The following is a 23,316-nucleotide window of genomic DNA, read 5'->3' as shown; positions in this document are numbered from 1 at the left end:
TTCTCAGTTACGTGACCAAGATGTCAAACGCAATAATTTGCTACTCTTGGGCCTCTTTTGGTTCGGAGGAATTTCATAGGAATTTAGAGGATAGGATTTTTATACGATTTTTTCCTTTAAAGCCCTTTGTTTCATAAGAATAGATTTCTATTTCTATATAGGATTGGTTCCTATCCTTCACATTTTATATGAAAATAAAAATGAGCCTAGACTCAATGAAAAAATTCCTTTGTTGTCAATCAAATGACATCTCGTTTTCTATTCCTATTTATAGGATTTAAGATACATGTCATCTCATTTCCAACAAAATTTCTATTCCTACAATAATTCTGTTTTATGAGCCAAAAGAAGCCTTGACCTGAACGATCGCACTGTGCATGCAGCCGCCGTCGTTCTGGACCCATTTCTTGTCTGTTGCACAGCACATGCAGCAGTTCATCTGAAGAAAACGTATTGCATTATGGTGAGAGAATTGTTGACTTCCTGTCTTTCGTTTTCCCATACCCCAGGAGAGGCCACACTGATGGCAATCGCATGCCAAGAGCCCAAGACTGGGTCAAGGAGATGTACAAACTTGATAACCATCGACTAAGCTTAGTTTCAAAGGAGCGTTCGCAAGCACGTAACCACTGTGGATGATTGAAGCAATGTCAAAGCCATACTTGTAGGTGTAGGTTCTCAAAAGAAAAGAAAAAAGCCATACATGTAGTAAGGAGTGTGTTCTTTAACTTGGTTTTCGGAACGCAACGGATCGCCTGACAGTTGACACTGCCGAGACGGAGAGCATTACTGACGATTTCAGCGCGCACGCGCACGTATAGCACATGGCCGGAGCAGGATCGCCGGGCGGCTGTTGCCCATGCGGCGCCGTTGCGCGCGTACCGACCTCATGCTGATCACACGCCCGGCCCGGCTGCTTCCCGTGGAAGAGGGAGTAGGACCATCAAGTCTCCATCCTCCAAGGCTCGAAGCAGCCATGCTGCAATAAACAAACAATATACTCATCCAGTCCAACTAACACGATCCTACAAGCTCCAAAACAAAGCAAGTGCCGGCCACGTACGAGAGTTCAGCCAGGAGGAAGCCATGGTTGCCATCGACCGATCTTGGTCAGCTCGAAGCGCACATACGGAGAGTGAGGAGTCGTCTGCGGAGGAGATGGGCTCGATGGGACCTGCCGCCGGGAAGCCGCACGCGGTGTGCCTGCCATACCCGGCGCAGGGGCACACCACATCACCCCGATGCTCAACGTGGCCAAGCTGCTCCACGCCCGGGGCTTCGACGTCACCTTCGTCAACACCGAGTACAACCACGCCCGCCTCGTCCGCTCCCGCGGCGCCGCCGCCGTGGCCGGCCTCCCGGGCTTCCGCTTCGCCACCATCCCGGACGGCCTGCCGCCATCCGGCGACGACGACGTCACGCAAGACATCCCCGCGCTCTGCAAGTCCACCACCGAGACCTGCCTCGGGCCGTTCCGCGACCTCCTCACCCGGCTCAACGACCCTGCCACGGGTAACCCGCCCGTCACCTGCGTCGTCTCTGACGTCGTCATGGGGTTCTCCATGGAGGCCGCCAACGAGCTCGGCCTCCCCTACGTCCAGCTCTGGACCGCCAGCGCCATCAGCTACCTCGGGTACCGCCACTACCGCCTCCTCATCGGCCGTGGCCTCGCCCCACTCAAAGGTACGTACGTACTGCTTTTTGTTTTGTTTCCCGTCAGTGCGCGCGTCAGCCATTTCTGCTCGGTGCGGCCATTGACAGCTGCTGATCGAAGCACTTATCTGAATATGTATGTCTTTACGCATGCATGCAGACGCCGAGCAGCTGACGAACGGATACCTTGACACGCCGGTGGAGGACGTGCCGGGGCTGAGGAGCATGAGGCTCGGGGACTTCCCGTCCTTCATACGCACCACGGACCCGGACGAGTACATGGTGCACTACGTCCTGCGGGAGACGGAGCGCACGGCCGGTGCGTCGGCCGTCATCCTCAACAGCTTCGACGACCTGGAGGGCGAGGCGGTGCAGGCCATGGAGGCGCTCGGCCTGCCCAAGGTCTACACGCTCGGCCCGCTCCCGCTGCTGGCGCACAAGGAGCCGCCCTCGCCGCGCTCCGCCATCAACCTCAGCCTCTGGAAGGAGCAGGACGAGTGCCTGCAGTGGCTGGACGGCAGGGAGCCCGGCTCCGTCGTCTACGTCAACTTCGGCAGCATCACCGTCATGACCAACGCGCAAATGGTGGAGTTCGCGTGGGGCCTGGCGCAGAGCGGGAAGCAGTTCATGTGGATCGTCCGCCGAGACCTGGTGAAGGGCGACGCCGCGGTGCTCCCCGAGGAGTTCCTGGCCGAGACGGCGGGGCGCGGGCTCATGGCGTCCTGGTGCCCGCAGCAGCAGGTGCTCGACCACCCCGCCGTGGGCGCCTTCCTGACGCACAGTGGCTGGAACTCGGCGCTGGAGAGCTTGTGCGGCGGCGTGCCGGTGATCAGCTGGCCGTTCTTCGCCGCCCAGCAGACCAACTGTAGGTACCAGTGCAACGAGTGGGGTGTCGGCATGGAGATCAACAGCAACGTCCGGCGCGACGCCGTCGCCCGACTTATCACGGAGATCATGGAAGGGGAGAAGGGGAAGAGCACGAGGAAGAGAGCGCAGGAGTGGAAGGAGAGCGCGGTCAAGGCGGCCATGCCCGGAGGCTCGTCTCACCGAAACTTCGACGAGCTGGTCCGCGACGTGCTCCTGCCCAAGAACTAGCTCTACATGGATCTTCACTGTAATTACAGAACGCTACTGAGAGCGGATTATCTACCATGCACGGTATATACCGCGCATGCATTATCTACCCCACCATGTCAGATGTATTTTTGAAAGCGTGTCTGACAAAGTCAGGTGAATAGTATTACCTACTCTATCTATCAGCTTATCTCTTTTCTCCTAGTCAATTAGTACTATATTTTAAGTTGACGATATTTGAAACCCACATAGATCATGAAGCTCAAGTTTGATTTATGATTTGTTTGCATATTTATAATCCTCGCGATGAGACCTTTTAAACAAGATCAGGCACGAAAATATTATAGTGAAATTTTAAACAAGACCGTGTTTAATAAAGTTTCGTCGTGTTTTAAAATTTGATTTTTAAAACTTGTCAAAATATATTCGAGAATGTTCTTGTTTAAAAGTCCTCGTCACGAGAAGTACAAATATGCAGATGCATCTTCTATTGAAATTTTGGTTTATAAGATAAAATGATTTCTAATTTGTAAACACGTGAAAAAACATATGGAAGTGAAGCAAGACATGAGATGGTGGACAAAGCATAGCTTTTATGCATTCTTTGATGGATAAAGCATAGTAATAAATGATTGATGTGACAAGACACAAGAGTAGTAGAATATAAGGGAATAGATGCAATTGAATAAACAACATGCGAATGAAAATAGAGCAGCTCAGACCTGCATGCATCCGGATCTCCAAGAAATGGATGGCTTAGCCATGCACGGGATATCCCGTGCATGGTAGAACATCATTTCTCCTACTACTGTATGTTATTTGCCTGTTAAGAAAGTTCGTTCCTTCCGAGAGTGATGATGGCCCTGAGTGGAGTAACAATACGGTGGGAGTACATTTTTCGTGTTCTACATGGTGGCAATTCTTTAATCCACATTTTTTGTGTCTTCATGTATGTAGTAAACATACGCTAACAAATTTAATCCACATTATTTTGCGACCATGTACGGATGCAAATTGCCATGCAACCTTTTTTTCATCAAGTTTCGGTAGCAAACCAGAGAACAAGTCTTCGTAAGTTTGCTATGTAGGATTTCCAAATTATTTTTCTAACATTCTACCCCGTTCCAGAGAAATTTTATACCCTTTTGTTATATCAGATTTTGCAATTTTATAATTTTTTTATCTATGTAATATGGATGGATGTCTGCCCGGACCCGACAAGATCTAAAGCCCGACCACACCTCTCATCTCACCACCCTTCTCCGAGCAGGAGTTGATAGCCACCAACATCGTGACAACACAGTCGACGCCACCATGTCCGAGGACAATCGCTCACACGCTACCATTCTTTAGATATTGCTTCATCACATAGCAACGCATGGGTATTTACCTGGTTAATAAGAGAGGACAGCTTTGTCTTCCATAAAAGTATCGTAATAAGCTTGTACGTCTATTATTATTGTATTTCGTGTATCTTCTAAAGTTGTTGTTAGGGAGGATAGCATCCCCCAAACGCCGATTGCTGCCCCCTCACAATCGGGTCTTAATCGGTCGCGCAAGGGACATTTTTATGTTAATCTTTGCAAGTGATTTCCAAAAGTCCAATAAAGTTGCTCAGCAATAAATCTGATGATAAACCTAAAATAACATGAGACAACTCATGGAAGTTCTATTCAGAACGTAAAAATGCTATCCAACCGACGAAATCAATGTAAATCATCAAGGAGTTGATAGCGGCACTAGATGTGCCAGAACCGGATGCACCAGTGCAGAACTGCGTGTGTGCACGATGGACTCCACCGAAAGCGGGAAGGACGAAGATCAATGCTGATAGGACCATTGCGATGCACAGTGGGCTAGCGACTACTGGAGTGGTGGCTTGGGATGATCAGGGATCAGTCCTTATGGGTAGGCTAACGAAGTATGAATCTATTAAGAGCCCGGTATTGATCGTGTCTTTCGCCTGTAGGGACGCTCTAGCTCTAGCCCTAGAGAAGGGTCTCTCGCGTGTTATCTTAGAAACAGACTGCCAAAATGTGTGCAATCAGTGGATCAAGGGAGATGCCAGATCAATAGTTGTCAAGTGTTCATGGAGATGAAAGGTGATCTCCATCGTTTACCGGGGTTAAGCTGCAATTTGTTAGTAGAGTAGCAAATTCGGTAGCTCATACTTATGCTAGGGAAGTGCTGTCTTTGGAAGCGATCTCTTTAAATCTTGATGTAACTCTTGTGTTTCTAATTTCCGCCCTTGTATGATTAAAGAGCCCTGAGGATGCATTCCAAAAAAATGATATCCAATCCAACATAACATAAGCCGAGTACATTCGGCTATGTGGTCCAGATACATTTTTTCCTCCAACACCCTTCATCAAACGTGCATGGACCAGTCCGGACGTTCGAGTTGTCACAAACACGAATCAAACCTAGGGAAGATTTGGAAGTCTGGACAATCTGTTTGGTCTATTTGGTCTATTGTCAGTTGGAGCACATGTCCTCACACGGAAGCGACTACAATAGAAAAGCATCTTGTGGTGCAAAAATAGAAAAACGAATCTGGGCCATAGGGTCCATTGCAGATGGTACAGATTTAAATGTAGGGATCCCAGGCCACTTAATGTGCGTTTTATGAAACCACCCCCCCCCCCCCCCCCCCTGCTAATAGTCAGATGTCAAATAGACTTTTGCAGTAACCACCTCCACCTTTAATGTCCAATCGTTTGGTTCTTAGTAAATAGTACTCCCTCCATTCCAAAATATAGTGCGCCCGCGCTTCCCGAGGTCCAATTTTGACCATAAATTTAACCAACGAGACCAACTGCGGCGGGAGAAAAAATTATATAATTGAAAACTTCTTTCGAATACGAATTCACTGATATAATTTTTGCCCCCGCCGCAATTGGTCTTGATAGTTAAATTTACGGTCAAAGTTGAAGCACGGAGATAGAGGAAGCACTACATTGTGGAATGGAGGGAGTATTGCATATCTTCACAACATTCATTCCTGATCCCTCCCTTTGCACATAGTATTGCATGTCAAAGATATTTGAGTAAACAACAAAATTAAGCCAGCCTCTACACAGAAAACTGGACCATCGCAGGCATTGATATGTGAGTACGTTTAAGCTGGACCATCTCAGGCACAAGAAATTGGGTATACATGTTAAAATGGACCACTCTAAGCACAAAGGCTTGACTGCATGTCAAACTGGACTATCCCCGCCACATCTTTTGAGTACATGTCAAACTGGAACTCCCAGGCAAAACACGAGAAGACATTCCTATCAGGTTATCAATAACATGACAGGATCAACAAGAATTCCTAGCGAAAGTTGCATCAGCTTTGGTACATGACGGGCAATGCTAAGTCTGAAGGACCATGCTAATCATCACACAACAAGGATTGCCATTAAGAACTATATCAACGTTGCTATCTTGATGGCACACAACAGTTGCTTCCAGATGCAGCACTTGTTCATCCAGCTTCTTGTCCTGGGAGAGGTCATATGTGACAAGTATGTTTCAGTTAGCGCAAGCCCATGTATGTGTCATACATTCAGACCTAAAACTTTTTAATTGTGAGCTGAGCAAATAAATATGCATCAACAATACCATCTGACGGTGTGTATGAAGATCAATTTGTCTTAGTGAAATCCAACATTGAGGACTAACAGCAAGAAATCAATTATCACGCGAGATCATATATACATGAATCCAGATTGATATATACAAGGACACTTCTTATTATTCTATGTTAAACTAGAGCAATTTCAGCTATGAATCTTATATACATGAATCCAGATTTTGATATGCTGATAAATGGACAATTTTATTTTATTTTTTGCCTAGCAGAATAAATTTACTTTCTTTCCAACTTTTCAAGCTATTGACTCTGTATACGGAAGATGCTGTATACGGAACTGGAAGTATTAATCTTTTTAGTGAATTGTGCTAAACTGCAAGACGCTGAAATTATCTGACCGGACTGAATCTTCTAATTTGATTCTCCATATTACTTATGAGTGAAACAAAACTTCCAAATTAGAGTACCAAAACTCCTAGAACAGTAGCAGAAGCACTTGATCGATTCTTGTACAAGCATGCACTAGGACTTGAGCCTGACTTGTACAAACTGAGGATTTTTTAAGCCTTAAAAAGATATGGAGTGCATTGCTATTTGTTAAAGAAACTGACACAAACAAACTGAGGAGTGGAATGTCACAAATTCTGTAAATCCATTATTCAAAATAGTACTAACAATGCATCCTTAACACGCTTCAGAATCAATGTAATCTCAATATTGACAGATTAACGAACTACAAACTAAAGGGCATGGCTCCAGCTCTGGACTGTGCATAGCGGCAAAGAAAATGGCTCCAAATTAGCATCAAAGATGGCTTCAGATTAGCATCAGCCTGCATCAAAGTAGTGATATAATCTGTCATTTACGGCAAAGAAAATGACAGTACATAGCAGCGGCATGGTGAGAAAGCAGGGGAGAGGTGGCCACCTTGCAGCTTGGGCGCAGACAGCACGAGCTCATTCTCGCCGTAGATGCGCCGGAGGCGGGCACAGGGAATGCCACGCAGTGCCTCCTAGGCGCCTACAGGAGCAGGGCCCCGGGGTTCACCGCCGTGACGGCGGCCAGGAGGAGTCAGGTGGCCTTGAGTAAGAGTAGCTGGGAAGGGGAAGGGAGGCGCTTGCCACCGGATCTAAAGCGCCGCCGCCGTCGGGAAGCAACAGGGGAGATGGAAGAGAGGGGGGGCTGTCGTTTGATGGCACATTCAGAAGCAAATAAGGTAGAAACGAGGGTCCTTTTTGCACAGAAGCATGCATTTGTGTGTACACATCCCACCAGTTGAATCTGTGCCATCCATCCTCAATTGAGTGGTCCAGCTTCGAGTTTTCTATTTTTGCACCACAAGGTGCTTTTCTATAGTAGTCGCTCCCTCCTCACACCCCATGTGTTTTCTTCTCTAGATTTGTCTGGCCTACTCTGAAGTCCGGATTTGATGCCTATTTGATGCATACAGTTGGATGATCGGCTTCACTGTAGCTGTCCACATGGACATGTGAGATGTTTGTCTTTATGTGCAACGATGAAGTTGTCCTAAGGGGTCACAAAAATATTTTCAGAAGTTTTGACTCCTTATGTAGTTATTTTTTTTCCATATAGGGTGTAGATACACTCAAGAACCAAACGTCATCGTCCTTGTCCTAAGATTCAAAACAAGGCATAAAACAGCGGTAGAACACCATAGCAAAGACCCCACAGAGTTCTGTTTCAATACTCTGCCCGCGGTAGTGAAATACACTTTGGAACCTGGTTGTATATACACTCTATATGGGAAATTTTCTAACATAATTAAACAAAATGTCAAAATAGTTTAGAAGCTTTTTTCAGAATAAATTGACTTTCTTTTTTACTAGTATATAAATTTTCATGAAAAAACCGAACATTGACTTCAGGGCAAAAAGATAAAATTTATTTGCTATTATAGGTCACTGTTCACATTATTTTAGCCAAAAAAAATTAAAAGAAGTCAAAGGGGGATTTACTTTTTGTGAAATTGTTCTCACAAGTAGATTGGAAGGTCAAGTATATTTCAAAATATCTTCAGAATTTTTTGACTTTTTGTTGAATCACTAAAAAAAATCCATATAGGACGCATCCACCTGCGGAACAGGCAAATTAAATGATGATGCATAGTGGAGACATCAGAGTATACACTCGATGAAGTTGGAGTCACGATTCCTGCAGCGTCTGGACTTGTGTCTAGCCATGCGTAGCCTATTACCGTTTATGCGCCCTTGCCATTGCCCTTCCCAGCTAACACCACCTCCAGACCAGTGAAGACAGCATACGCTTTGTCCACAAATACCAGCTCAGTATCGATGCTGGGTATCTGAGTTTCAAGGAACCTGATGAGGCAAAACCTTCCAGAACCCAGGCTGACCATTTTGGCCGCTATGATGCCACTATGATGCCACTCCTCCGGCAGGTAATTGTCCGCCCAAATCAGGCCCGGCTCCGGCCGCTGCCCTGCGAGGACGGGTGAGAGATCGGCCGCGCAAGGCAAGTGGTAGTCCTGGTCGGAGACGCCAAACCAGAGGTTGAGCTCGGGGACATACTCGGCGGTGCCAAAGAAGGGCAGCACCCAGTCACCGGCAAAGCTCCAGGAGCGGCTCACCGTGTCGAAGCAGTAGGTGCCAAAGTGATCCGCAGAGATGCAGATGACGTTGCCCACCACCGCGACAGAGCCGAGGTACACGTCTTCTTGTAGGGACGGCAGCGGGAGCTCCTCACACTGCCAGGTCCGGCAGGGATGGTACTCGTTGTAGTGCTGGCCGGAGACAAGGGCCTCGAACTGGAAGCTCTTGCCAGGACGGAGCAGCCTCTCGATCACGTAGAGGCCGCCTTCGCCGCCTCCGGGGCGTGGAACGGAGACGGCCAAGGGCTCATCCTTGGGGGCGTGGAGGCCGGGCATGGTCACGAGGCAGTCCGAGTCGGCGTCGTAGGTGAAGACGTGCCCCTTGCGGTCCGCGAACACGATGCTGCGCTCCGAGAGAGCGAACGCGTCCATTCTGAGCTCGTCGGATTTTGGCTTTGGGTATGGCGCCGGCCGCATGTTGAAGAGTCGCGCCGGCAACCGGATCGGCCCGATCTCTGAGGCTTGCTGCTTCTTGACCCTGCCGCAGGCCTTTTTCAGGGATGAAGATGATGCAGAGTCTCTTTGTATCCGCGGCAGAACTCGCCCGTGCAGAGCTACTTCTGCCGGTGTGGTGTAGAAGAACTGGTTGCGGGAGAGATCGAAGCGGCGCAGCGAATACATGCAGCCCGGGCGGTTCGCCGCGAACAGATTCAGAAACCGCCGGACGCCCATGGCTCCTGGTTGAATCACCTTGTGTCCTTGTCCCCGTCGCTGATGGATACGGGTTGCCTGCCGGGCGAAGATGGAGGAGCAAGATCCACGGGCGGCGGAGTTGTACTACAGATAGCACCAGGGCAAGGGCAGGGCGAGATTGGGGATGGGATCGGGCGGTGCTGTATGTCGCTTCACGCGACCAGCACGCTAGGCATCGCTAGGTGAGACAGTCACGCGCTCCTGGGCTGGGCTGGGCCGGACCATTGGCACGTCCGATAGCTAGCACGGCTTTCTTTTTTTTCTTCTTTTGTTTGTTTTTCAACTTTTATTTTAATTCATTAGTTTTACACATATAAAACAATTACAAAAAAAATATAAATTTTTTATGTCGCGTTTCCCCCTTTTAAAATGATAAATGTTTATTTATGTAATGAAACATGTAAATGGATTTGAAAAATGTTTGTCAATTTAATAATGTTCATGAATCAGCAAATGTTCAAAACCTCAAAAAATGTTCGTGAGTTTCATAATTCTCATCAATTCCAAAATTAAGTATTTTAAAAAATTCATGAATTCAAAAAATATTTTCGAATTCAAAAAATCATCATGAACTTCGGGAAAAAAATCCAGTTAAAATGTTCATGAATTGTAAAAATTATTCTTGAATTCGAAAAAATATTCTGAATCGGAAAAAAAACATAAATTCAAATATGTTTGTGAGTTTGAATTTTTTGTCAATTCAAAAATATGTTCACGAAATTAAAAAAAGTTAATGAACTAAAAAATGTTCATGAATTCAAAAAAGTTCATGAAAAACATGTTCATAACCCAAAAAAAAGTTCGTAGGAGATCATCTGCACATTCCAAAGTCAACAAAGTGTCATAACTAGCAACGAGTTCTCAATATTCAGTCCAAGGTACATGGCAATTTACTACTCAAAATTGAGTCGACGGTACATGATAATAACAGTAACTCAGAGCCCATCCCGATAAATAGAGTAAACTCAGATTACAACACTGCGCAACACAGAGTCACAAGGTCTGTGCAACAGAACACGTTAGAGAGGCGGAGATGTCGGCCCTCAGAGGTAATAGAAGGCGAGCAGCAAAGTCGCCACGGTTGCTAGGATAATGGTTGCGGCGCCGCCGGGAGACCTCGCCGCCGCATTCGCCTTCGGTGGTGAAGCGGTTGCGCCGCCACTAGATGCTGAAGGCGCCGGTGCTGCAGTGACGAAAGAAGAGACTTTATAAGGGCATACCATATAAAACAGCTATACAATGTAAAAATTGTCTCGAGACACGTTTGATTGTAGCGTTCACATGCATGCATGCTCCGTAATTTGCAGTTTGGACAAGTATCATTATTGTTGTAGCTACCTGACTAGTAGCTGTAAGGCTGGTCGTAATGGTGGTATCATAGCTAGTATCATGCATGCCAACTAGACAATTTTGATAAAATGACATAGTATGAAATGAAGAAAGAGAGGGTGTAATATCATATCATGATACCGTATTATAATAAATGATATGCTACTTTCTGTCATGCATGCCAATAAATAAAGTACTACATAATACTAATATATGATACTATACATTAAAGAGGTAGTATCATACACACTAGTATCATATGCATGATACTAATATATGATACTCTCCATTACAACCAGCCTAAACCACGCAATTGTCAGCTTGCCCGCTCTTGAATGAAACCGCGGAAGGAGACACCACGTAGGCAACTAGCAGGAAATGTATTGGTGGCCTGATGGGGCATTCCTCGGATGCTAGTGGACTAGTGGACGGATTAGTGGCAACATGTGCATCCCAATCTGGTCCCACGAACAGCAATGGAGTATACCTACCAGAAACAAACGATTTCTTTGTACACCAAAATCAAAATACGGTACAGGAGGGGGGCCTTGTTTTAATGCATTTGTGCTTCCGAAAAACGGCTAAGAAATGAACCGCTCGATGCACATATACAAGGCCAGGAGCATGGGTTTTGTCTATCACAGCATGTGACTCGCTCGTCCAAATTCTTTTAGCTACTTGTACTTTTTCCAAGATTTTTTTTTATTTTAGCCTATATGCTCTTGTCTGTATCTTTTGACTGCCCAGACCCCAGGCTCAGAGCGCACATGCAATGGCTCGCAAGGATACAAGCCAACGGAAAAGCTCAGAAAAAAATCAAAAAATAATATACAGCTGTGTTCACGGACGACGAACACTGCGGCGGCCCCATTTTTATGCCGTTCTTGTGAACCAAATGGAGAGTATTTTTATAAAATAACGATGTTCCTTTCTTGATTTTGTGGATCAAGTTTTAGTGGAAACGCAAGGGTTAGAGTCAATTTTTAGTAGAAAGACAAGTAACAAAGATATTCTCAGTTAAATTTCATATATGTAACTAAAGAAGCTTCTGTTTGTTCAGACTCTCAAATTAAGCGCACAAATACGATGTGTGAGTTCATCGTCATCATTTTACCGAGCATATGCAGTACTGAGACAGATGCAAATCATGGTACGAAAGAGAACAAGACAACAGAAATAAGAAACGTGCATGCATCAAAGAATGAAATACAAAGACGATGATGTGTAGAGAAGAATGTGTTACCTTCAGCAGGCGCCGCAGCTGCAAGCAAACAAGAGGTGAAGAAGGTCAGAACCCAGCCAAAAATTTCCAACACAAATCGAGATCTTTCATAGTAATAAATCTCACATATGAACCGAAGAAATGACACAAACTTCCTACTAGTAAAACAAGAAGGTCTAGTTCCTTGGTGTAAAAAAAAAAATGGGAGCGGATTCTAGCCAGACCCAGGACAAGAAGGTCCTGGAAAAGGTGAGGAAAGGCACGGTGCTCACCGTGGCACTTGCTCAAGACGGAGGCGGACTGGCCGCAGGCGGTGGGGAGGGCGAGCACCCGTGTCATGTTGATCGGTATCGGAGTTGTCTTGGCGTCCAGGGCAGCGCAGAGGCACTTCACGGTGGCGGGGGTGCCGACGGCGGTCTTCACCTCCGTGCAGCAGGCCTTGGGAGGCCGAGCCGACTTGCTGCCGGGCATCACATAGTCGAGGCAGTCCGCGAGGCCAATCAACGCCTCCGTGCAGTCCGGCGCCGGCGCGGGCGCCGGCGACGGGTTAGCCGCCCCCGCGGCGTCGGCGAGCGCGAGGAGGACGAGGATGCACGCTGCGGTGGCGGCGCCGCCGGCGAGAGCCATGGCTGCTCTGGTTGGTGTGGTGCGGTGTGCACTCGAGCGTGAGAGGAGTGGGTTCGAGCGTGTGGCGATGGAGCGGGGAGGCTTGGGATGCGGGGAGGGGAAAGAGGTTCGTTGGACGGAGTTGAGGAGGGGTGTAGGGGTCATTTTTTAAGTGGCGGATGGGCTACGGCGACCGTGGGCCCCAACCGTTTGATTTTTCTTTTTTGTTGGACCGTTTGATTATCTTTTGTGGTATGAATGTGGGACTAATAACCCTAGCCGCCGACGACTTGGGTTCGTGACTTTTGCTGGTCCTCCTGGTCTTCAGTCGTCTTTTCGGCCTTCTAGAGGTTGGGAAACTACAGATCAACGCTTAGAGTTTAGTTTTTTCTTTAATCTATGTTTGATTTTTATGTCTTTGACGGTAAAGGTTTTTTTTTTCTAGAATTGGCTAAATTTCAATGATAGAGGCGGTGTCGTACAAAATATAAGCTCCATGGCTCTATCCCCGTCCGGGTGTGGCTGTCGTGGCCGACGCGACTTACACCAGCGAGCCTCGTTTTTGCTCCCACATATCGACGGTCTCATTCTCGTGGAATGTCACCCGCTGCTTCAAATTATCTTGACGATGGTGGCGACGATAATATTGTCAAGCATGCTCTTGTCATTGAGTGTGTTGATTTGTTCTTTTGTGCTCTCGATCTTCTTCCTCGACAATATGACGATGAAGTAGCAGTTCGACAACCTATCTTGCAAGGGGGGGGGGGGGGGTCCTCGCCACAGTGTGTTCAACAATTTTAGGTTGTCACCTATTCGGGGTGAGCACCTTATGCGGCTCTTTGAAACCTGTGAGAATAGTCAAAGCTTGTGCATGTTTGGTCTGGTGTAGTTTCTTCATTGGATGGACGGAGAAAAGTCGACATGCAAGAGATGGATCTAGGGTCAATGACCACATAAGACTTTGATGTGACTTTTTGTTTTATCTTGGTCCTTTGTTGACTCGTTTTTGTTTGATTTCATGTACTTTGTCAAATTTATTAATAAAGTCGACCTGTTTACTAAATAAGTTGTCGCATGTGGATTGGTTCCGTATTCAATGTAGGCCCCGATTCCAGCCTCAAATATTCAGACCAGACGGTCCAACAGTTTTAGCCTCTAACGCGGGACCCTTACTTTGAGTCAGACGTATCCGGACCAAAATCTCTCAAGTCGACTGCAAATTGAGAGATGGAGTAAGATTTTTAGACATATGATACGTTGGACTCCCAACACCTGAATCAAAACTCCATACCACACGGTTTTCACACTCTCCCACAGTCTTCCCGTTCCTGACCCTCTTCCCCCTCCACCGCCACCAAATCTAGCTCTAATGTCGCCGCCCCTGCTGCGACTTCGTCCCAGCCGTCCGCCATTGTAATGGACCTCTCTGGTCCGACGAACCATCAACATCTTCGAGGCCCCGGCATCGCCATCGTGCAGGTACACCGACTCCACGCTGAACACGGTCTTCGTCACGAGGGAGAAGGTGGGGCGGTCCGAGCGTGCTCCACACCACACTGTCGTGCCGATGCCACATGGATATGCGTTGCCCTGGCCCACCCAGTATGCATTGCCCTACTATTTTGCGTCCACCCAGTATGGGTCGGCAGCCATGCAGCAGTCTGGAGTTTCAACCTACTCCGGCAGGCCTTGACCGTTCACCGATGACCTCACCAGTTATTGCAACTTCACCGAGTCGTCGCAACCCATCTAGTCACGGATACCATTAGAGAAGCCCTCATCTACGGGTGCCTGGACAGTATTCATTAGGACCACCCACCCAATCTCAATGATGACCGAACATGTGATGATGAATATCATCAACGTAGATCGAGAATTCCGAAGAGTGGAAGATCAATACTCGCAAGTGCAGGATGTGCAGACAAAGAAAAGGAGAGGAGCCTCCTACTTGACGAAAGAGGACGAATTGTTGTGCTTGGCTTGGTTGGGCACATGTATTGACCCGTTTGTCGGTGCAGAGAGAGGGGGGGGGGCATTTTGGAGGAGGGTGCATGCATTCTTTCATGAGAACAAACTCTACCTGTTGTATAATACTAAAATTATTCTTGATCGGAATGCGAGCTCGCTCAACCATCGATGGTACGCCATTTAAGAATCCACTAACAAGCTTTGTGGTGCATATACACAGATACAAAATTGGGCATCAAGCATCATAGGACTTGATGCGCACTTTTGGTTCATTTTGGCCTATGTTTTGTGGTGCAGGGGATTGTGTTTGCTCTATGTTATAACATGTTGATCATGCAATTGTTTTGCTTCGCTAGCCCACACAACAGCGATCAAACAAGACATGAAGGTTAAATCCAACCAAAAAGGTCTAAGAGCATCTACAACCAGACCCTCCACTTCACACCCCCACTCCCCCCCAACACACACACACACACACACACACACACAAACACAAACACAAACACACACACACACACATTTTTCCCTAAATGTCCGGGTTGTCCGATACCCCTCAAATTCAGTCCATATGTGGGGTGGATATGGGGACGCTCGAACGCGTCCAGCATGTCGGACCCGACAGGTCAGGTTCATCTCATATCTCTCCAAATCATCCCTTGCCTTTGCCCAACCTGCCTTCTTTTGTCTCTTCCATGCCACCCCTTCCCTTGCTCAGCCGCCGCCGTCACCCTAGCTTCGTCGCTGTCCCCAACCCACAACACCACCACCATCAGACTCAAACCATGCACAGTTGTCCTTGCCGCCTCGGACATGGTCGCCGCCCTAGATTTTAATTGTGTGCTATAATCATTGTTACATGTATCCGTATCATGAAATGATCGACGTGCATGTGGCTACATGGATTTGAGATTTTGCAAGTGAAGGATGTGGTTGCAGGGAGGACATACATGGGTTGGTTGGCCCCTATTCGTGGATGTGTCCGCGGACATAGAGGGGTCAGATTTGTGCATTGCTGTTGCAAATGCTCTAACACGAATTGAGATCTTTCATCGTAAATCCCACAGGAATCAAATCAACGATAAACTTCCTAGTAAAACAACACGATTTAGCTCTAGTTTCTTGATGTAAAAAAGGGAAGCAGATTCTAGCCAGAGTCAGGGCAAGAAGATTATGAAAGAAGTGAGAAAAGGCACGGTGCTCACCATGGCACCTGTTCAAGACGGAGGCGGGTGTGCCGCAGGCGTCGGGGAGAGCGTACACCCGTGTCCTGTTGATCGGTAACTGCGTCAGCTTCGAGAACATGGCGGCGCAGACGCAGTCGACGACGGCGGGGCTGCCGACGGAGGTCTTCACCTCCCCGCAGCAGGTCTTGGAAGGCTGGCTCGACTTGCTGCCGGGCGATACAAAGTCGAGGCAGTCTGCGAGGCCAGCCAACAATGCCGAGCAGTCCACCGGCGGCGGCGCCGAGCCCGAGAAGGTTGCCCCCGCGGCGCCGGCGAGTGCGAGGAGGACGAGGATGCACGCTGCGGTGGTGGCGCCGCCGGTGAGAGCCATGGGGTGTGGTGTGCGCTTGGGTGCGAGTGGAGTGGATTCGAGTCTGTGGCGGTGGAGCTGGGAGGCGAACCAGGTATGGTGGACAGAATTAAAGGTGGCGTGGAGTCATTTTTTAAGCGAGATCCTCGGACGTATACGGCGCGAGGACGACAGAAACGCGCAGTCGACGCGCAGTGGAATTGACCCGCTGAAGTGGACGCGAGGTCGACGGAGGGAGGTCGACGGAGCAGTGGAATTGATTGAACTGCTATCATCTGATTTGTTTTGAACTTGATCAAGCTTTCACTTCGCCACTCTGCTCGTCAATCTCGTGTGTAAGTCTCTGTCTCTCTCTTGTCTCTTCGGATTTGCTTTGATGTCATTGAAATTGATCAAACTGACGTCATCAGATTTGAACCAGATTAAGTTTGCCCTCCTCTCATGGAAAAAGCGGCTGGCTGAATTTGTAATCCTTTGTATTACCTATGGAAAAGGAGACTAAGGGCATCTCCAATGCCGACTCTCAAACTGTTCGTAATCGTTCATATCACGCGGTCCGGACGTATTTTGCCATCTAGCGCGGTCCTGTATTGCTCTGTTCGACTGTACGGACTCGCAAACCATGCCCGCTTCCGAATATCCTAGCCCACCTAAAAAAACATTCGGCCTCTCCCACCATTTCCATCCAACCCATGCTTCGCTTTTCTTTCCCGCATTCATGGCAGCCCAGAGCACGTACCAACCGACATTGAAGTTGTGCGACATGACCGGTTGGGAGGGCAGCGCTAACGATGCAACCTCTCGGGTGTCACTGCTTCAATGTGGGTGTCGCGCCTCAAGAAACCAACTCGGCGCGTTGCGCCACATTGAAGCGGGTTGGCCGTCCGTTCGCATGGCCTCGCCGCGGCTAAATGAACCGTGTTCCGACAATGCACATCCACACCTTCTCCTCTCTGAGCCCCTCCTCCTCCCCAAGCCTCACCAACTCTAGCGATGTTGAAATATTGGTTCTCCGCGCCAGCAGAAGTAGTCGATCTTCGTCAAGCTCATGGCGTCGCCGCCCGCGGTTTCGGGGGCCCTCGGCCTCCACGACGACCGGCTCCTCTGGAAAAAAGGAGATTGCCATCTCCTCCGGCAATGAGGAGGACCAGGCGCTGCTGCAGTGTCAATCGCGCCTCCTTGCTTTGACGGAAGCATTACTGGGCGATCGCTCCAGGAGTGTGACCCATCACCGCCCTTGCCGCCGCGTTCCAACAAGGAGGAACCGTCATCCCCGCCGCGCTATTGCATCTCCACTCTACCGCTCTATCACGTTTCCACTCCGCCGCGTGAAGGAGGAGACGACGTCCCCCTACGCAACCACGGTAACGTTCAGATCAGATGTCGCATCAAGGAGGACCTGACGTCCCCGGCATGCAACCGCGGCGTCCAAATTGAGTGCCGCGTGAAGGACGAACCCGCGTCGCCACCGTCGGACAACCGATATTGTATTTGGTTTGAAATATGTAAACTAGGGTCAAATTTCCATATGTTTGCAAAAACACAGCAGGCCGGCCGCGAGGACGAAAATGCGTCCGCGTGTTGGGCACATGACCACTGCAAATGCAAAAGGGGGCGGACGATGAGCAGCCAGTCGACCCAAAAGTACAAAAGGCGGACAAAACGCGCGTCCGTTTGTGTCAGTGTGTTGGAGTTGCTCTAAAATCCATACAAACCATGCAACGTCGATCAACACATACATACATAGGCCAACAGAGGACAACATTAATATTAAACTAAGACTAGACAGTTCGATGGCGTAAGACAACACTAAACTAAGCTAGGAGTAGATAGGGAAATTTCATTGACGGCTGCCCTTGCCCTTGAACTTGTCGTCGTTATCGCGAAAATAGAGTTTGGAGAGTATGTAGGGGTCGAGGCGGATCCGTTTGCCGCATGAGTTGGATGTGTCGAAGGAGGCATGGGACATGTTCTCGTCTGACTTTGCGGGCATGCCGACTAAGGCATAGATGGCCCAGGCTTTCTCCTCCGTGAGGTCAGGGGCGACCCTGGTTTGCTCCTTCACGAGGATTCAAGCACAGGCATCCTCCTTTGCTTTCTTCTCCGCGTTGAAGCGCGACGCTGCAATACCCTCTGCATTAACTTGGTGTTGATTCGGCGGCGGCACACATCTGACTCCTTAGAGCATCTACAGGCGGACTCTTCAAATTGATCAGGCGGACGCAGGACCACTGACCGAACAGGAGAGAGAAGCAAAAAAGTTTATCTAACCAGACCCCTCAAAGCCTCCTTAAATGTCCGCGTTGTCTGACACTCCTCATATTCATCTCATGTATGAGATGAGTATAAGGAGTGCCTGGGCGTGTCCGGTCAGTGGTACTGCGTCCGTCACATAGGATTAGGCCCACCACATAGCATCTTTTTTCCTTCTTTTCTTTCTCTCTCTCCTTCTCCATCAATCATATGCATGTGACTGGACATATAAGGTAAAAGTGAAGGACATGGTTGCATGAATGAGAAAATAGAGTCAAAACAGACACACCCGCACACTGACGGACGCATCCGTGAACGTTTGAGAGGCCAAATTTATTCAGTCCGGCTGTAGGTGACCTTAGAGATTAGCATATGCTGCTTGACCGTACGGACGACCCGGCCCTCGTGAGATCCAGACGGCGCCAACACCGCAGAGGACGAGCAGGAGTCGCAACACGCGTTCACCCTCTCACAGCAGGCATGCCTTGAAGGAAATATGCCCTGGAGGCAATAATAAAGTTATTATTTATTTCCTTATATCATGATAAATGTTTATTATTCATGCTAGAATTGTATTAACCGAAAACATAATACATGTGTGAATACATAGACAAACAGAGTGTCACTAGTATGCCTCTACTTGACTAGCTCGTTAATCAAAGATGGTTATGTTTCCTAACCATAGACATGAGTTGTCATTTGATTAACGGGATCACATCATTAGGAGAATGATGTGATTGACTTGACCCATTCCGTTAGCATAGCACTTGATCGTTTAGTTTGTTGCTATTGCTTTCTTCATGACTTATACATGTTCCTATGACTATGAGATTATGCAACTCCCGTTTACCGGAGGAACACTTTGTGTGCCATCAAACGTCACAACGTAACTGGGTGATTATAAAGGTGCTCTACAGGTGTCTCCGAAGGTACTTGTTGGGTTGGCGTATTTCAAGATTAGGATTTGTCACTCCGATTGTCGGAGAGGTATCTCTGGGCCCTCTTGGTAATGCACATCACTTAAGCCTTGCAAGCATTGCAACTAATGAGTTAGTTGCAGGATGATGTATTACGGAACGAGTAAAGAGACTTGCCGGTAACGAGATTGAACTAGGTATTGAGATACCGATGATCGAATCACGGGCAAGTAACATACCGATGACAAAGGGAACAACGTATGTTGTTATGCGGTCTGACCGATAAAGATCTTCGTAGAATATGTAGGAGCCAATATGAGCATCCAGGTTCCGCTATTGGTTATTGACCGGAGACATGTCTCGGTCATGTCTACATTGTTCTCGAACCCGTAGGGTCCGCACGCTTAACGTTACAATGACAGTTTCATTATGAGTTTATATATTTTGATGTATCGAAGGTTCTTCGGAGTCCCGGATGTGATCACGGACTTGACGAGGAGTCTCGAAATGGTCGAGACATAAAGATCGATATATTGGACGACTATATTTGGACACTGGAAAGGTTCCGGGTAAGATTGGGACAATACGGGATCACCGGGAGGTTATCGGAACCCCCCGGGAGGTATATGGGCCTTATTGGGCCTTAGTGGAAAGGAGGGGAAAGGAGCAAGGGAGGGGGCGCCCCCCCAAGCCCAATCCGAATTGGGAGGGGGCCCGGCCCCCCCTTTCCTTCCTCCCTCCTTCATCTTCCTTTCCTCTCCTACTCCTAATAGGAAAAAGGGGAGTCCTACTCCCGGTGGGAGTTGGACTCCCCCCTTTGGGCGCGCTACCCTCCTTGGCCGGCCCCCTCCTCCACTCCTTTATATACAGGGGCAGGGGGGCACCCCAGAGACACAACAATTGATCGTTGATCTCTTAGCCGTGTGCGGTGCCCCCTTCCACCATAATCCTCGATAATATTATAGCGGTGCTTAGGCGAAGCCCTGCGACGGTAGAACATCAAGATCGTCACCACGCCGTCGTGCTGACGGAACTCTTCCCCGACATTCTGCTGGATCAGAGTCCGGGGATCGTCATCGAGCTGATCGTGTGCTAGAACTCGGAGGTGCCGTAGTTTCGATGCTTGATCGGTCGGGCCGTGAAGACGTACGACTACATCAACCGCGTTGTGCTAACGCTTCCGCTTCCGGTCTACGAGGGTACGTAGACAACACTCTCCCCTCTCATTGCTATGCATCACCATGATCTTGCGTGTGCGTAGGAAAATTTGAAATTACTACGTTCCCCAACAGTGGTATCAGAGCCTAGGTTTTATGCATTGATGTTATATGCACGAGTAGAACACAAGTGAGTTGTGGGCGATATAAGTCATACTGCTTACCAGCATGTCACACTTTGGTTCGACGGTATTGTTGGATGAAGCGGCCCGGACCGATATTACGCGTACACTTACGTGAGACTGGTTTTACCGCCGTGCTATGCACACAGGTGACTAGCGGGTGTCAGTTTCTCCAACTTTAGTTGAACCGAGTGTGGCCACGCCCGGTCCTTGAGAAGGTTAAAACAGCACCAACTTGACAAACTATCATTGTGGTTTTGATGCGTAGGTAAGAACGGTTCTTGCTAAGCCCGTAGCAGCCACGTAAAACTTGCAACAACAAAGTAGAGGACGTCTAACTTGTTTTTGCAGGGCATGTTGTGATGTGATATGGTCAAGATGTGATGAGATATAAGTTGTTGTATAAGATGATCATGTTTTGTTGAAGTTATCGGCAACTGGCAGAAGCCTTATGGTTGTCTCTTTATTGCATAAGATGCAAGCGCCAAATAATTGCTTTACAATTATCGCTATGCGATATCAATAGTTGCAAGAGCAATAGTTGGCGAGACGACCATGTGACGACACATTGATATAGATCAAGATGATGGAGATCATGGTGTCATGCCGGTGACGATGGAAATCATGACGATGTTTTGGAGATGGAGATCAAAGGCACAAGATGATGATGGCCATATCATGTCACATATTTTGATTGCATGTGATGTTTATCTTTTATGCATCTTATCTTGCTTTAATTGACAGTAGCATTATAAGATGATCTCTCACTAAATTTCAAGATAAAAAATGTTCTCCCTGAGTATGCACCATTGCCAAAGTTCGTCGTGCCCAGACACCACGTGATGATCGGGTGTGATAAGCTCTACGTCCATCTACAACGGGTGCAAGCCAGTTTTGCACACGCAGAATACTCAGGTTAAACTTGACGAGCCTAGCATATGCAAATATGGCCTCGGAATACTGAGACCGAAAGGTCGAGCGTGAATCATATAGTAGATATGATCAACATAGTGATGTTCACCATTGAAAACTACTCCATTTCACATGATGATCAATTATGGTTTAGTTGATTTGGATCACGTGATCACTTAGAAGATTAGAGGGATGTCTTTCTAAGTGGGAGTTCTTAAGTAATATGATTAATTGAACTTTAATTTATCATGAACTTAGTCCTGGTAGTATTAGCATATCTATGTTGTAGATCAATAGCTCGTGTTTAGCTCCCCTGTTTTATTTTTGATATGTTCATAGAGAAAACTAAGTTGAAAGATATTAGTAGCAATGATGCGGATTGGATCCGTGATCTAACGTTTATCCTCATTGCTGCACAGAAGAATTATGTCCTTAATGCACCGCTAGGTGACAGACCTATTGCAGGAGCAGATGCAGACGTCATGAACGTTTGGCTAGCTCAATATGATGACTACTTGATAGTTTAGTGCACCATGCTTAACAGCTTAGAATCGGGACTTCAAAGACGTTTTGAACGTCATGGATCATATGGATGTTCCAGGAGTTGAAGTTAATATTTCAAGAAAATACCCGAGTTGAGAGATATGAAGTCTCCAACAAGTTCTATAGCTAAAAGTGTTGGGGAACGTTGCAGAAAACAAAAATTTTCCTACGGTTTCACCAAGATCCATCTAGGAGTTCATCTAGCAACGAGTGATTAGATGCATCTACGTACCTTGTAGATCGCGAGCGGAAGCGTTCAAAGAACGGGGATGAGGGAGTCGTACTCGACGTGATTCGAATCACCGAAGATCCTAGCACCGAACAGACGACACCTCCGCGTTCAACACATGTACGGAACAGCCACGTCTCCTCCTTCTTGATCCAGCAAGGGGGAAGGAGAGGTTGAGGGAGATGGCACCAGCAGCAGCACGACGGCGTGGTGGTGGTGGAGCTGCAGTACTCCGGCAGGGCTTCGCCAAGCACTATGGAGGAGGAGGATGTGTTGGAGAGGGAGAGGGAGGCACCAAAGATCAAAGTAAGAAGTCCTCCATCTCCCCACTATATATAGGAGGGCCAAGGGGGGGGGCGTCGGCCCTAGGAGATCCAATCTCCTAGGGGGGTGCGGCCAAGGGGAGGAATCCCTCCTCCCCAAGGCACCTAGGAGGTGCCTTCCCCTCCTAGGACTCTTCCTCCTTGAAACCCTAGGCGCATGGGCCTCTTGGGGCTGGTTCCCTTGGCCCATGTAGGCCAAGGCGCACCCCCTATAGCCCATGTGCCCCCCTGGGACAGGTGGCCCCACCCGATGGACCCCCGGGACCCTTCCGGTGGACCCGGTACAATGCCGGTGACCCCGAAACTTGTCCCGATGCCCGAAATAGCACTTCCTATATATAATTCTTTACCTCCGGACCATTCCGGAACTCCTCTTGACGTCCGGGATCTCATCCGGGACTCCGAACAACATTCGGGTTACTGCATATACATATCCCTACAACCCTAGCGTCACCGAACCTTAAGTGTGTAGACCCTACGGGTTCGGGAGACATGTAGACATGACCGAGACGA

General features: G+C 48.1%; 2 protein-coding genes, 1 long non-coding RNA gene and 1 pseudogene across 4 annotated transcripts; 1 reads left to right on the top strand and 3 right to left on the bottom strand.

Moving 5' to 3' along the window:
• The first annotated feature begins 725 nt into the window (after positions 1-725).
• LOC147966108 (7-deoxyloganetin glucosyltransferase-like) lies at positions 726-2,978 on the top strand. The gene is made up of 2 exons (XM_087528647.1): positions 726-1,683; positions 1,814-2,978. Exons 1-2 carry the CDS (start codon positions 1,242-1,244, stop codon positions 2,746-2,748), a joined length of 1,377 nt encoding a protein of 458 aa, XP_087384773.1. The 5' UTR covers positions 726-1,241; the 3' UTR covers positions 2,749-2,978.
• A 4,026-nt stretch (positions 2,979-7,004) lies between these two features.
• Positions 7,005-7,668, bottom strand: LOC125512573 (uncharacterized). Its single transcript, XR_007285432.2, has 2 exons — positions 7,235-7,668; positions 7,005-7,139 (listed from the first exon to the last, which is right to left on the bottom strand). It is a non-coding gene; the product is annotated as an uncharacterized LOC125512573 (long non-coding RNA).
• Positions 7,669-8,216: 548 nt separating this feature from the next.
• On the bottom strand, positions 8,217-9,914 carry LOC147966107 (uncharacterized; annotated as a pseudogene).
• A 554-nt stretch (positions 9,915-10,468) lies between these two features.
• On the bottom strand, positions 10,469-16,390 carry LOC125514717 (non-specific lipid transfer protein-like 1). 2 transcript variants are annotated; one of them, XM_048680063.2, is made up of 3 exons: positions 15,957-16,390; positions 12,202-12,219; positions 10,469-10,812 (listed from the first exon to the last, which is right to left on the bottom strand). In XM_048680063.2, the coding sequence occupies exons 1-3, from the start codon at positions 16,306-16,308 to the stop codon at positions 10,673-10,675; spliced, it is 510 nt and encodes a 169-aa protein (XP_048536020.1). In that variant the 5' UTR covers positions 16,309-16,390; the 3' UTR covers positions 10,469-10,672. The 2 variants fall into 2 exon arrangements, with proteins under 2 accessions (XP_048536020.1, XP_048536019.1); XM_048680062.2 differs by lacking the exon at positions 15,957-16,390 and adding an exon at positions 12,453-12,941.
• Positions 16,391-23,316: the final 6,926 nt, after the last annotated feature.

This window comes from Triticum urartu, chromosome 6A (assembly GCF_056163025.1).
Source record: "Triticum urartu cultivar PI428250 chromosome 6A, HENAU_Tu73, whole genome shotgun sequence".
NCBI lineage: Eukaryota > Viridiplantae > Streptophyta > Magnoliopsida > Poales > Poaceae > Triticum > Triticum urartu.
This window is presented reverse-complemented; position numbering and strand designations above follow the sequence as displayed.

What these genes read in the sequence shown, in the direction of transcription:
- LOC125514717 (XM_048680062.2), bottom strand. Translation starts at nt 12,807, where the DNA reads ATGGCTCTCGCCGGCGGCGCCGCCACCGCAGCGTGCATCCTCGTCCTC.
- LOC147966108 (XM_087528647.1), top strand. Translation starts at nt 1,242, where the DNA reads ATGCTCAACGTGGCCAAGCTGCTCCACGCCCGGGGCTTCGACGTCACC. An exon ending in TGGCCTCGCCCCACTCAAAG is followed by an intron (nt 1,684 to 1,813) that starts GTACGTACGTAC and finishes GCATGCATGCAG; the next exon opens with ACGCCGAGCAGCTGACGAAC.